This window comes from Lynx rufus, unplaced genomic scaffold (assembly GCF_022079265.1).
Source record: "Lynx rufus isolate CCGP_SWC_20201006 ecotype Redwood Valley unplaced genomic scaffold, mLynRuf1.p SCAF_7, whole genome shotgun sequence".
Classification (NCBI taxonomy): domain Eukaryota; kingdom Metazoa; phylum Chordata; class Mammalia; order Carnivora; family Felidae; genus Lynx; species Lynx rufus.
The window spans coordinates 76894477-76907936 of NW_025814889.1; the positions used below are offsets into that span (position 1 = coordinate 76894477).

Below are 13460 nucleotides of genomic sequence, written 5' to 3' on the forward strand. Positions count from 1 at the left end.
CCGGAAACGTCAGACATTCGTCCCTCGTACCCACTCTGTGGCCCTAGCCAAACCTGTAGCATCCTTGGCGGTCCAGGCCTCGCAGTGCGTACCGGTTCCTACCTGAGTTCGGCCAAAGCCGGCCACGCGGAAGAGGGCAGCTCCAGGCTCTAGGGGGAGCGCGGCCCACCTCCAGCGGGCTGACCCCTAGAGAATCTACCAGCTCCGGGGGCGTCACCGCGCCTAGGCTGGGGATTGGCTGACTCTCTCTGAGTCGAAGAGAAAGGTTATGTTTTCTATCTTGACTGTGTATCCCTAAAAGTTCCGGTTCTAGAGCTGGGTCGCCAAAGACCCTCTCTCAATGGACAATGACTACAACCCCCAGAATGCAACGGTCCTCTCCGAAAGGAAGACTCGTCTGAGGATGCGTAGTAAGGGTGACTGGCCCGGAAGCACAAAGGCGGGAACCAGCCGAGCTGCGGCAAACGAGAGCTGCGTCCTCGGTGGGTGGCTTTGTGTAGTGTTCCGCGCGCTGCTATCTCTGGCGTCCGGAGCGGAGTCCTAGAGGGTAAGCGGGTCGGGTGGGGGTGGGGGCGGAAAGGGTGGCTTTCCGCGCCAATAGCGCCCCAGGTCTATGCCAATAACGCATACATGGTCAGGGTTGCTGAGTCCGGCTGCGCTAGGAAATTGCGCAGATTGCGGCGGCCTGACGCTGCCTGCAGAGGCCGAGGTTGGACGCCGGGGAGCTGCAACATTCAGGTACACCGTTGCGAGGGTCCCGCAGGGGCCGCCTGTCCGCTGAGGCGCCCGGTCTTGGATCGGCCTTTGTTAACCCATCTTGGCAAGCCCCCGTCTTCGGTGCCCTTGAGATCACCGCGTTTCCTGCGCCGCGAACCGCGCGAGCCGCCATCTGCCCCGCTTGCAGTCCTACAGGCCCCCGACAGCCATAGGTTTCCGTGAAACCTTGACTCCAAACCCGCGCCTTGGCCCTCCATGCTCTGACTTCGGTAGCTCGGACCCTTCCCTGCCTTACAGTCGGCTGCGCCTTGATATGTGGCTTTCGCCGGGCACCCTTCGTGCTTATCGATTAAACAGCTCCACTCGCTGCTTTCGGTTCCTCTAATGCTCTCCCCCTCCTTATTCTCTACTGGTGTAAATCCTGCCTGCGCATCTAAAAGACAGAGCCGCACACCCCCTCCCCAGCTTATTGCTAACTTTTCTTGAGCCCCCACCTTTTCTCTGAACTCTCACTTTGCCTCTCTTCTGATCCGCTCCGTCTTCTACCTTAGGTAACAGGATTTGGGATGTATGGCTTTTCCCCATCAGACCATAGCTGCTTTGTGACAGAAGCCATGTACTTCTTTGTGGCCTTCATAGTACGAGTAAAAGGTAGACAGATAAATGAGTAAATCTAGGCGGAGGTGGCTGGAACACATTTGAGGAAATGATTTCCAGAGGAGAAACTCGAGTCTTGAAGTACTCCCATGTTTAGGGGGCAGAAAAAGAGAAGAGCCAGAACTTTGCAGATTGCACTCCTATGGAATTTTTCATACTGGTTCTTGTGTTTTTTCCCTGTTTTTTTTTTTTTTGTTGTTGTTGTTTGTTTGTTTGTTTTTTGTTTTTTTTATCTCCCTATTTTTTGGAAACTTCAGTCTAACCCCATCACCCCATAACAGACCCAGCTTTGAGCTTTTTTCTTTTCTTTCTTTTCTTCTTCTTCTTCTTTTTTTTTTTTTTTTTTTTTAAGAAAATGGATGTCTCTCATATGAGAGTGTGTTGCTAACCTCACAAGTTTCTTTCATTTCCAAGGTAAATCCTTCTACCTGGGCTTCTAATTTTGCCTTTTCTTGAGCCATCCTGGATCTTGTTCCATCCTATCCACCTCTTTTTTTATTCTCAGGTTAGCCACCAGCCTTTTCCTTTTTAAAACATATCTGTATCTTATCAATAAACAAAATCTAATTAGAATTTCCTTGATCTTGTTAACGTTCTCAAGCTGCTGCACCTTTACTTCTGTTCCCTTAACCAGAAAATCACAAGAATTCTTTGAGGTAAAAAGTTACCCTTCTAGTAATCTATTTCTCTCTGTCCCAGAAAAATACATAGACACATGAAACTTGGGAGGTGGTGTTGGTGGCTCTACTGGAACTCTGGGTGAGAATTTGTGCTTTAACTGGGTGCCTGGCTGGCCCAATTGGTAGAGCATGGGACTCTCCATCTCAGGGTCATGAGTTCGAACCCCATGTTGGGCTTGAGCCTATTTAAAAAAAAAAAAAAAAAAGGATCTGTGCTTTCACTTAATCAGTGCACTAAATTGACTTCTACCTTAGGTTTGTTTACCCATGATCGAGTTATCTTTTCCCATCTGATGATCTCATCTGACCAGTCTTCATGGCACTTAACTTGGAGTGGTGATTCCCAGTTTTCATTCTGGCTCACGGGTGGGAAGGATAACTCAATCAGTGGCAGTGACTTGATTGCAGTGATTTGCAACCAGGAAGGGAGATGTAGTTAAATGAAAAAGCCTTCCCAGATGTTTCTGGAATTTCCCACCTGCCTTCTTTCATGAATTCTTTTTCTTCTTCAAACCAGCGTTCCCTTGGTTTCTCTCTCCGGTTTTATCCTCTGCTTTGGTGTCACTGTTAACCTCTGTATCTATAGCCTAGTCTCTCTCTCTCAAGATCTGGTCCAATTTGCATGTCTTTCTGCCTGGTAGGCATTATCACATGAATGTTGTGTTGAACATCTGAATTTTAACATATCCAAAACCCATCTCATGAACTTGACTGCTACTCACTGCCACTACCACCCCCATATGCACAGTGATACACACCTTTTTCTTTCCATTTCTTATCCCTATTATCCCATCCACAGAGTTTCCTAATTTGCTACCTTGGAGATATTTTCAGCTTTATCCTAATCCATTCCGTTAATAAATCACATTCTTCCAAAATAACTTGTGCATCTTTCCTCTCCATTTCTACTGCCTGCCTTAGCTCAGGGTCTGTGGAGAATTTTTGTTAGCTTGAACATAGAAATCTCAGGTTGGATTAGATAAGAAACGAAAGTGAGGTTCTAGACACCAAAATTACATCTGTTAGTAGGTCTTCTGTCGCTCTTCTAGCCAAGCTGTACCATCCTTTTACTTTTGTTAGCTGGTGAATGCTTCCAGCCTTCTTCCTCCAGCCCCTCGAAGAAGTGGTCCTATAACTGGTTAGCATCTGGCTGGGATAATAGGGGATAGGTGGAGAAGGAATAAGTGAGACGGAGGTTGAAGGTTGCAGGTCTCTTTCCTGGGATCTTGTCTACCACCTTAGCTCGAGGTATGTGTGTTTTCTTCACTATCTCACAGCTCATGGTCCCTTTCAAGCCTCAGATAACCAAGAACGCAACTCTTTCTCGCCTGAACCTGTGCCATATGGTTTTCTTCCTCTATGTAATGTCACTTTCCATAGTCATTTGGAATTAGAATTCAGGGAAGCTGTGCCTCAGCCCAGCTTGGGTTCCACCCTCAGGAACTGGCTCAAAGGCAGTGTTTCGCCCATAGAGCTTGCTGTGAGAAGCTCTTCTTTGCCTCACCCTACTCTTGACCCCCTAAACCAGCCAATCCTGAGCTTTTCTTCCAAATTCTTGACTTTTAAGCAACCCGTTCTTGCTAATTTCAGTCTTTTAATTTCAAGTCCCTCAACAGAGAGGAGCCTAAGAACACATTCATAGTCCCAAATTGAGGAACATTTTGTTCAGGATGAAAGATTCCCATGCTAAACTTTATCTTGTTCTCTAGTTCAGAGTATCTAGGGAACAGTTAAATTAGAAGTAATTTATTCATGCAAATGTGAGCTAACAATTTGTTGGGGACTCAGTTTCTTTTTAACCCTTAGGATAGGTTCTTGGAATTATGTTTGGAACTTGGAATTAAAGTTGTAGAAGGTTAAGTATAATTGAAATAGTGTAAACATACTGTTGGCATTATTTCAGGTATATTATGGCTTTAAACAGATGCTTGAGGGATCACCTGGGAACTTAACCACTGTGAACAAGATTGGTTTTATGGGAAAACAAATTGGATATAGCGTAGAAGTTTCCCATTTGATCTCCCAGAGAGAACTCCTGCTCTCGTTTAATCTCTGACTACCCCCATTCATTCCCTACTAGCCAGAAAAATTGATGCGTGCTTACAGTCATATACCAGTTACAAACATTTCTGGGTGGTTCATACCAGTCACTTTTCCCCACGAACATAGAGGGCCGGGTGTTACCTGTGATGTCATTCAAATGCACCTCTTTCTAGCTGTGTTTTTGTATCTCATATGCAGACTATATTTTCTTTTTGAATCTTAAGAGTTCTTGAACAGTATCTTCCAGTATAAGACTCTGCGTGGGTGTAGCGGCCATCCAGAGTAGAGTACAGACAGACTAAGCAGGATGCAGAAGTTGTAGAATGGCCTTAAGCAGAGAAGTGGGCTGGGCAGATGAGGCCGTATCCTTGGGTCTAAATCCAGTCTGTCTTTGTAGGGGACAACATGCCAACTGCCAAGCAACTAGCTGACATTGGCTACAAGACCTTCTCTACCTCCATGATGCTCCTCACTGTGTACGGGGGCTACCTCTGCAGTGCCCGAGTCTACCACTATTTCCAGCGGCGCAGCTCCCGGCGCCAGGCTGCAGAAGAACAGAAGACCTCAGGAGTCCTGTAGAACCGGGGGGCTATTTTCCTTGAACAGAGAGGCCTGAGGCATGCTGTGGAACGATCTCACCTGCACTCGGTTCCAAGTCAAGAGAACTAGGGCCTTAATGGTTTCCAAATCCTGCTGAGAAAAAGGGCCCATGTTTTCTCTGATACTCCATCTTGGGGAGGCTGTTGAATCACAACAGGAATGGGAGGATAAGGCAGACATTAAATATTTTGCCGTGTCTATGTCTTGGTATTTTTGTGTACTTAAATAGGGTATGGGCTACAGAGGTGGGGCCTTGACTACCTGTTTTCTAGTCACAGACTGGATTTCTATATTTTGAGTTCTTAGCACCCATGAAATAGGGGTGTGCAGTTTTAGGACTGGTAGTATCAACTCATGATGTCAGAAAAGACTGTCTCAGCATCTGTATAAATCCCCTGAAAAGACTCCGTAGAGACCAAAGCTCTTCTTTGGTCAGTGACCATTCCAGCACCAATTACTGTGTCAAGGTAATTGACAAGTACTCTGGCAAGCTCGCGGCCAGCGGTGCACCCCTCAGTTAAGGAAGGCAGAAGCCCTTGTTTAACAGCCCTGTCAAAATTACCCAAAGTGAAGGAGGCCTAGTTCTCAAAGGGAAGAATTGTTGGGCAGCTTATAGTAATGCAGTCCAGCTCCTTAAACTCAGGGGGTGTAGTATTAGCATAGGATTGATTTCACATAGGAAATCTACCTGCAGGTCTTTTCACAAAGTTGTGAAGAGGATGTGAAAGAAAACCGTGCATTCAAGGTAAAACCCAACTATGAAAAGAGCTGTTCTTGCCACCATTCCATGTTGAGCTTTGAGTCTTGCTGGTTCACGTCATTCTTGGTAATCCCCCAAAATAACAATCCTCTTGGACACTTGTCTTTCTCATGTGCATACTGTTCTGACTTTTGTCCGACTCCTAAACCTGTCACCTAAAGGCCCTCTTCTGTGATTAAAAAAACCTCAGCTTTCCTATACCACCAGTCCTTCTACTCCCATCCTCTCTTGGTGTGTTAACCAAGAACTCTGCTTCACCTTCTCTGCTTTCTCACTTGCCTGTATGGTAGGGTCACTACCATTCTCCAAGCTCCCCTGTGCACTTTCAAAACATGTAACATAGGGGCACCTGGGTGGCTCAGTAGGTTAAGCGTCTGACTCTTGATTTCATCTCAGGTCCTGATTTCAAGGTTGGGCTCAGCGCTGGGTGTGGAGCTTGCTTAAGATTCTCTCTCCCTCTTTCTCTGCCCCTTGCACTCCCTAAAAAAAAAAAAGTGGAACATCGGTCTTTTTTTTTTTCTCTCCGACTTCTGTTTCACCCCTTTCCTCCCCCCCTTTTTTCTTACATCAGTCTTTTTGAGAAGCTTTCTTACCTTCTCATTTCCACCCTCTCTGGAACTTGGAGACTTCAGGTCTTTTGCTACCTTCTGTTTTCTTCCAGTCTTTCAGCCCTTTCTTGACCTAAACTGATTTCCTGTCTAGCCTGTGCCCATCACAGATCCTTCAAACAGCTCTGCTGTGGTCTTTGCCTCCCTCATTACCCTTTTCAATCCCAGACCTTGCTCCATTAGTTGTCTCTAATTCACATTCTTCCTTCTCAGTATGTGAACTTGCTCAAGATTATTTAAGGAGAACTCCACATGATGCCACTTCCACAGACTTAAAATTCGTTCCACCTCCACAGTTGTGTTGAAACTCCTGGTTAATGTGGCCTCTTGTGCCATACCCACTGATGATTTCGGTCCTTCCCTGGCTGTTTCTCTGCTGCACTGAAGTTGGACTTTGGCCCTAGGGAGGGACCACTCTCTTGTTTCCTTCTATGCCTTTGACTTTTTCTTTTGATTTCCTTTGGGAATTTCTGCCCACTTTAAACACTGATGTGCTTCAGAATTTTGTTTTTAGACCATTTCTCTCATTCTATATGTTTTTCCTGGATTATTCTAGGCACTCAATGATTTTAACATTACAAGAATAGTTAAGTACTCGGTGTTGGTATCCCAGCTCTACCATTCTAGCCGTATTGCAGTAGTCCAGTTGCTTATTCTTAATTCCTCAGTTTACCTCTGTTTAAGGTGGATTAAAAAATAATAGTTCCTAATTTAAAAGATTAGTTTCAAGATTAAATGAGATAATTCATGTTAAGTATTTCTTTGGCATATGATAAGCGTTCAATAAATGTCAGCTATTCATCCCTACTGCTGACCTCCAAATCTGTATCGTCTAGGTTGACCTTTGGAGCTTCAGCTCTATCCAATTGTGTGACATATCCACTTGAATATCTCATAGTCCCCTAACTTGACATGTTCACAACTAATCGCATTCCTTGTCTCTGGGACCTATTTTTTTCTCCCTATTTTAGTTAATGATGTTATCATCCAAGTCAGAAATGAGAGTTTTAATAGATTTCCCTGTATCCTACTCCCAACCAAGTAATTGTCTTATTCATTCTTACTATTTAAGCATCCACTTAATCAGTTCTGTCCTTTCCATTTCTTGCTTACAATTTTGCAGAAGCCTTTTAGGGGTCTTGGTTCCAATCTTGACCTCATCTAATTTATTTGCCACATTGCTATCCTAGATCTCTATTTGGAACTAACTAAATTATGGCACTCTCTTGCTTTCAGTCTTCTCTGAAGCTCTATCATAAACAATAGTTTAAGACTCTCACCCGTAGAGTTGAATCCAGACTCCTTAGCATGGCATATGAGGTCCTTAAGACCTGACCCACTTTATGTTTCTACTTCATGCTTTATGTTCTTTAATATCAACTGCCTATATGATCACATGCTGTTTCTTGTTCCGTGCCTGTTTGTGCTTTCTTTCTGAATAGAACATCCTCTCTACTCCCCTGTCTTCTCTTTTTCCAGTAAGATTTCTTGGATTCTTCACTGTCCTATGCTGGGTCACATGTCTGTAGAAAATACCACTTTTCCTTTTAAAAACTCTTTAAAAGCACAAGTAGCTAAGACAGTTTTAAAGAGGAACAAAGAAGATGGGTTGATCCTACCAGGTATCAAGACATAGTAGAAAGCTTAGAGTAATATAAATGTGGCATTTTAGTGCAGGAGTAGACGAATAGATCATTGGCATAATATAATAAGCTCAGAAACAGATCATATGTATATGTGAGAAATTGAGGATGATAGAGTATCACAAACCCATGGGAAAAACCATACTCCGTGTTGTGGATAAAATTGTAAAAATAGATTGAAAAGACACACTAAACTCAGAAGTTATATTGGGGGTGAAGTGAGGTGGAGTAGGGCAGAGGTTGAAGGCGTTTTAAATTGACAATTGTTTCCTCTATTCACAGGATTTCTGACACCAAATGTGTTTTTCCCACACCAAACAATTCTCCCAGCTCTGCAGACAGCAGCTAAGTATCCCATAATTCAGTTCTCCTAGCTACCTGGAGTTAGTATAGACCCTACAGGTAAGGGCTCAGTCTCCTAAGACTGTCCCCCAGTTCAGATGCCAATCACAAGTAGTGGGTCCCTGGGTTACCCCCACTTCTGCGTGACTTGGCTGCAACTCAGTTCCCATGACCTCCTCCTTAGGTTTGATAATTTGTTAGAATGGCTCACAGAGCCAAATTAGGAAAACACTTTATTTACTGTTACTGGTTTATTATAACGGATGCCACTCAGAAACAGTCGAATGGAAGAGATAATTAGGGCAGGGTAAAGGCATACCACCCTAAGATCACCATTGTGTGTTCACCAACCCAGAAGCTCTTTGAGCCCCATTATTTAGGGTTTTTATGGAGGTCCTATTACATAAGCGTGATTGATTAAATCATCATTGGCCATTGGTGATGAACTCAATCTCCATCCCTTCTTCCCAACCTATAGGTTGGGAGAGTGGGGCTGAAAGTTCCAGTCCTCTAATCATGCCTTGGTCCTGTTCTGTGGCAATCAGCTCCCGTCCTTAAACTAGGGGCCCACCAAGTCATCTCATTAGCACAGAGTCATCACTCTGAAGGTTACAGGGGTCTTAGAAATTCTGTGCCAACAACCTGTGAAGAAGAGCAAATGAGTATGTTTTTTGTTTTGTTTTTTTAAATAAGCTCTACCTTTTACGTGGGGCTTGAACTCAGGACCCTGAGATTAAGAGTCATGTGCTCTACCAGCTGAGCCATTCAAGTGCCCCTGTATTTCTTCTATCACAATGTCACAGGTCTATAATTTTGTACTTCTTTTACAAATACGATTGGGGATAAGATAGAATGTTAGAGGTGTTAAATCTCGGTACTGGAAATGGGAGTATGTAAGTAGTCTCTATGTTTTTCTGCATTTTTTTTCCCAATTGCTCAAAGAAAAACTTGGGGGAAATCTCTTTGATAGCTTCCTGTTTACTACAGTGGTTCTCAGAAGTGGTATCCACCCCCCGCCCCCCAGCCAAGGTGAAAGTGTTTTGTCACTGTGATGGGGAAGCATCTCTGGCATTTGGTGGGTGAACGCCAAGGATGCTAGATTTCTTGCAACGCCTGTGATAATCTTGGCACAACATGTTGTCCCAAGTCCTGCGCAACTATTAAATGTCCCCATAGATATTCAAATAAGTGAAAAGACAGTTTATAATTAGCCAGGCCTATAATCTTTTCCATATAAACACAAAAGTATTTTTTGTACAGGTTTAGTGTTCTCTGAATTCTCTAGCTATGCAACTTTATTTAAATGGAGGGAAGACTACAGTAATTTGTTTTACAGTAATTTGGAGGGAAGACTACATTTCACAAAGCCATGCTATTGATGGCTAAGCCTGTTCTTGGTATTTGAGTCTCTGACACAATGCTAATCGTAACAATCTGCATTTGTAGACACTGAATCGATGGTGAATGCACAGAAGTGCTAATCATCTAAATGCTAATATAACTATGTCCAAATATTTGTATGCAGACATCATTTCATTGTAAATTGTTTTAAAAACTGCTTTATATTACTATTAGGGCATTATGCTGATTAAAAAAAAATGATGTGTAGGTACGTTAAATAATTATTGTATTTAAGGATAGTAACAGGAGTGTTAAAAATACTTGTTATATAAAGTAGGTGTTTTAGATATAATTCATTCACATTTGGTCATCTTTTGCTGTGGTGCTGAGGTGTTGGTTAATTTTGCGTCACCTTGGCTAGGCTATGGTGTTTAGTTTGGTCAAACACCAGTCTGGATGTTGCTGTGAAGGTATTTTTTAGATGTAATCAACATTTAAATCAGTAATTTAGTAATTTGAGTAATGCAGATTATCCTCCATAATATGGATGGGCCTCATCGATCAGTTGAAGGCCTTAAGGGCAAAGACTGAGAGTTCCCAAAGAAGGAATACTGCATAAGACTAACATGGGGGGGCATCTGACTGGCTCAGTCTGTAGAGCATGCAACTTTTGATCTCAGGGTTGTTTTAAGTTCCAGCCCCACATTGGGTGAAGAGATTACTTAAAAAAAAAAAAAACAGAAACCTTGCCTGAGTTTCCAGCTTGTAGATTTTTTTTTTTTTAAAGCAATCTCTATATCCAAAGTGGGGTTGAATTTACAACTCCGAGATCAGTTGTCACATGCTCCACCTATTGAGCCAGCCAGGCACCGCTCTAGCCTGTAGATCTTGAATTATGTCATCCATCTTACCTGAATTTCCAGCCTGCTAGCTTGCCCTACACATTTCAGACTTGCCAGTCCCTACAATATGTGAGCCAATTCCATAAAATAAGTCTCTCACTCTCACTTTTGTTCTTTCTCTAACCTGTTGGTTCCCTTTCTCTGGAGAACTCCAGTAGAGCAAATGACATACCTGATAAAGGGTTAGTATCCAAAACATAAAGAACTTATAAAACTCAACACTCTGGGTGCCTGGCTGTCTCAGTTGGCAAAGCTTGCAACTCTTGATCTTGGGATTATAAGTAAGTTCAAGCCCGACATTGACATTGAGTATAGAGATTACTTACAAACAAAACAAAAACTCACCACCCCCCAAAACAATCCAATTAAAAAATGGGCAAAAGACACGAATAGACATTTTTTCAAAGAAGACATTCACATGGCCAACAGACACATGAACAGATGCCCAACATCACTTACTTATCAGAGAAATGCAAATCAAAACTACAATGAGCAACCTTACACCTGTCACAATGGCTAAAATCAACAAGAAACGAGGTGTTGGCGAGGATGTGGAGAAGGGAATTCTCTTGCACTGTTGGTGGGAATGCAAACTGGTGTAGCCACTCTGGAATACAGTATGGAGGTTCCTCAAAAAGTTAAAAATAGAACTACCCTATGATCCAGCAATTGCATTACTAGGGTTTTTTTTTTTAGTGTTTATTTATTTAGAGTGCACAAGCATGAGTGGGGGAGGGGCAGAGAGAAAGGGAGGGCTAGATTCCCAATCAGGCTCTGTGATGTCAGCGTGGTGCCTGATGTGGAGCTCGACCCCACGAACTGTGAGATCATGACCTGAGCTGAAATCAAGAGTCGGACACTTAATGGACTCAGCCACCCAGGTGCCCCTGCACTACTAGGTATTTGCTCAAAGAATACAAAAGCACAGATTCAAAGGGATACATGCACCCTAATGTTTATAGCAGCATTATCTACAACTGCCAAATTATGCAAACAGCCCAAGTGTCCATCAGTGATGAACGGATAAAGATAGGGCGCGCACGCGCGCGCACACACACACACACACACACACACACAATGGAATGTTACTCAGCCATAAAAAAGAACGAAATCTTGCCATTTGTAAGACATGGATGGAGCTAGAGAATATTATGCTAAGCAGAAGAATAAGTCAGAGAAAGACTATGTGGTTTCACTCATGTGGAATTTAAGAAACAAATGAGCAAAGGAAAAAAAAGAAACCAAGAAACAGACTCTTAGCTGTAGAGAACAAAGTGATGGTTACCAGAGGGTAGGTGGGTAGGGGATGGGTGAAATAGGAAGTGGGGATTAAGGAGTGCACTTGGGGTGATGAGCACCGGGTGTTATATGAAAGTGTTGAATCACTATATTCTATACCTGAAACTAATATACTGTATGTTAACTAGCTGGAAATAAAAAAAACATTTTTTTTTAATGTTTATTCTTGAGAGAGAGGGAGACAGAGCATGAGTGGGGGAGGGGCAGAGAGAGAAAGGGAGACACAGAATCTGAAACTGGCTCCAGGCTCCTAGCTATCAGCACAGAGCCTGACGCAGGGCTCAAGCTCACAAACCGCGAGATCATGACCTGAGCCAAAGGCGAATACTTAACTGACTGAATCACCCAGGTGCCTCTAACCAGCTGGAATTTAAATAAAAACTTAAAAAAAAAATCTCTAATAGAACAGATAATGCCAATATGTAGCTGTCCAGTGCTTCTTTACCTCTAATTGTCTGACGGTCATTTTCACTTGGAGCACCCACTGTCATTTTAAATGTAGCTTGTCAAAACCGTCAAGCAATTGTTAAGTCTTTATGGAGCATAAACTGTATTTAATTAAGAAGAATAGACGTATTTGCTGTCAAGGTGAATACCATCAAGTTCATGAGATATTACACTAAATATCAATGGACTGAATTAAAAGACAAAGACTAATAGATTGGGTTAAAAAAGCAAATCCAAGTTGTAGGTAGTTTCTAATAAACATTAATAAAGAGAAATTGAAAATAGATGGCTAAGACATTCCTGAAGAATGTAGACAGATGTAAGGAGTGACAATATTAAGAAAAGTTAAATACTAAACAGTAAAGTGATCATTTGCTAATGTAAAGAAGAATGAGAAGAAGGGATGATCATAAATTTGTTTGCAACAAAGCAACTAAGAAGCTAAAGCAAAAATTCCTAGGAATGCAAGAACAGGATAAAAATATGGTTATAGTGAGGGACTTTATTATACTTTGTTTGGAACTGAACAGCACTAGAATAAGGACTGAGAAGAAGAAATACAAACAACAAACCTGACATGTATATGTGCATGTATGTGTATATGTAATATGGAACAGTTTTCCATGACCATAGAACACTTAGAAACATTTGTATTCACTATTCCAAAACAAGTTTTATTTTATTATTTTTAAGTTTATTTATTATTCTGAGAGAGTGTGTGAGCAAGTGGGAGAGGGGCAGAGAGAGAGAGAATCCCAAGCAGGCTCTGCCCCGTCACCGTCAGTGCAGAGCCTGATGCGGAGCCCAAACTCACAAACTGAGATCACTTCCTGAAGCTGAAGTGGGACACTTAACCGACTGAGCCACCTAGGTACCCCTCCAAAACAATTTTTTAAAACAAATCCTTAAACAAATTTAAAGTAGGAATCTTAAAGACTGTATTCTCTTATCACATCCAATAAGATTATAAATAAATAATCTCAATTTGCCGGAAATGAAATATTCCTGGCAACCCTTAAAGAAAAAACACAAATTTTCAACTTAATTTAAAGCAATGAAACAAAGTATTTCGTGCAGACCTTCAGAACATAGCCCAAGCTGGTGTCAGGAGATGTATGCCCTTAAATTCCTTCACAAGAAACAAAAGTAGGAGTTGGACTTTATAGATGAGAACCACTGGCTACTGGATCCCTGTTGTGATATTTAAGACCTCTTTTGTGCTCCATAGCAACCAGTTATGTACCCTTTCACAGCACTTTTAATATTTAAATAACAGCATTCTCTTGCTAATGGAAATGACAAGTTTGTAGGGTCTTTATCAAAAATGTAAAGTGTCTATACTCTTACCTACCTATTTCACTGCTAAGCCTCTAGGCCTTAGAAATATTCATACAACCGCACAGCGTATTTGTATAAGGATG

At 42.4% G+C, this 13460-nt stretch overlaps 1 protein-coding gene, 1 long non-coding RNA gene and 1 other non-coding gene across 4 annotated transcripts; all 3 read left to right on the forward strand.

The window, feature by feature from the left end:
* Positions 1 to 416: 416 nt before the first annotated feature.
* LOC124502171 (cytochrome c oxidase assembly protein COX14) lies at positions 417 to 4897 on the forward strand. 2 transcript variants are annotated; one of them, XM_047066690.1, is made up of 2 exons: positions 417 to 547; positions 4495 to 4897. In XM_047066690.1, exon 2 carries the CDS (start codon positions 4503 to 4505, stop codon positions 4674 to 4676), a length of 174 nt encoding a protein of 57 aa, XP_046922646.1. In that variant the 5' UTR covers positions 417 to 547; positions 4495 to 4502; the 3' UTR covers positions 4677 to 4897. The 2 variants fall into 2 exon arrangements, with proteins under 2 accessions (XP_046922646.1, XP_046922647.1); XM_047066691.1 differs by lacking the exon at positions 417 to 547 and adding an exon at positions 641 to 738.
* TRNAE-CUC (transfer RNA glutamic acid (anticodon CUC)) lies at positions 2159 to 2231 on the forward strand. Its single transcript has one exon. It is a non-coding gene; the product is annotated as a tRNA-Glu (tRNA).
* A 90-nt stretch (positions 4898 to 4987) lies between the features above and the next one.
* Positions 4988 to 9740, forward strand: LOC124502172 (uncharacterized). The gene is made up of 2 exons (XR_006959866.1): positions 4988 to 5442; positions 7991 to 9740. It is a non-coding gene; the product is annotated as an uncharacterized LOC124502172 (long non-coding RNA).
* The last annotated feature ends 3720 nt before the right edge of the window (positions 9741 to 13460 follow it).

Coding starts and splice junctions, on each gene's coding strand:
- LOC124502171 (XM_047066690.1), top strand. CDS start 4,503: ATGCCAACTGCCAAGCAACTAGCTGACATTGGCTACAAGACCTTCTCT.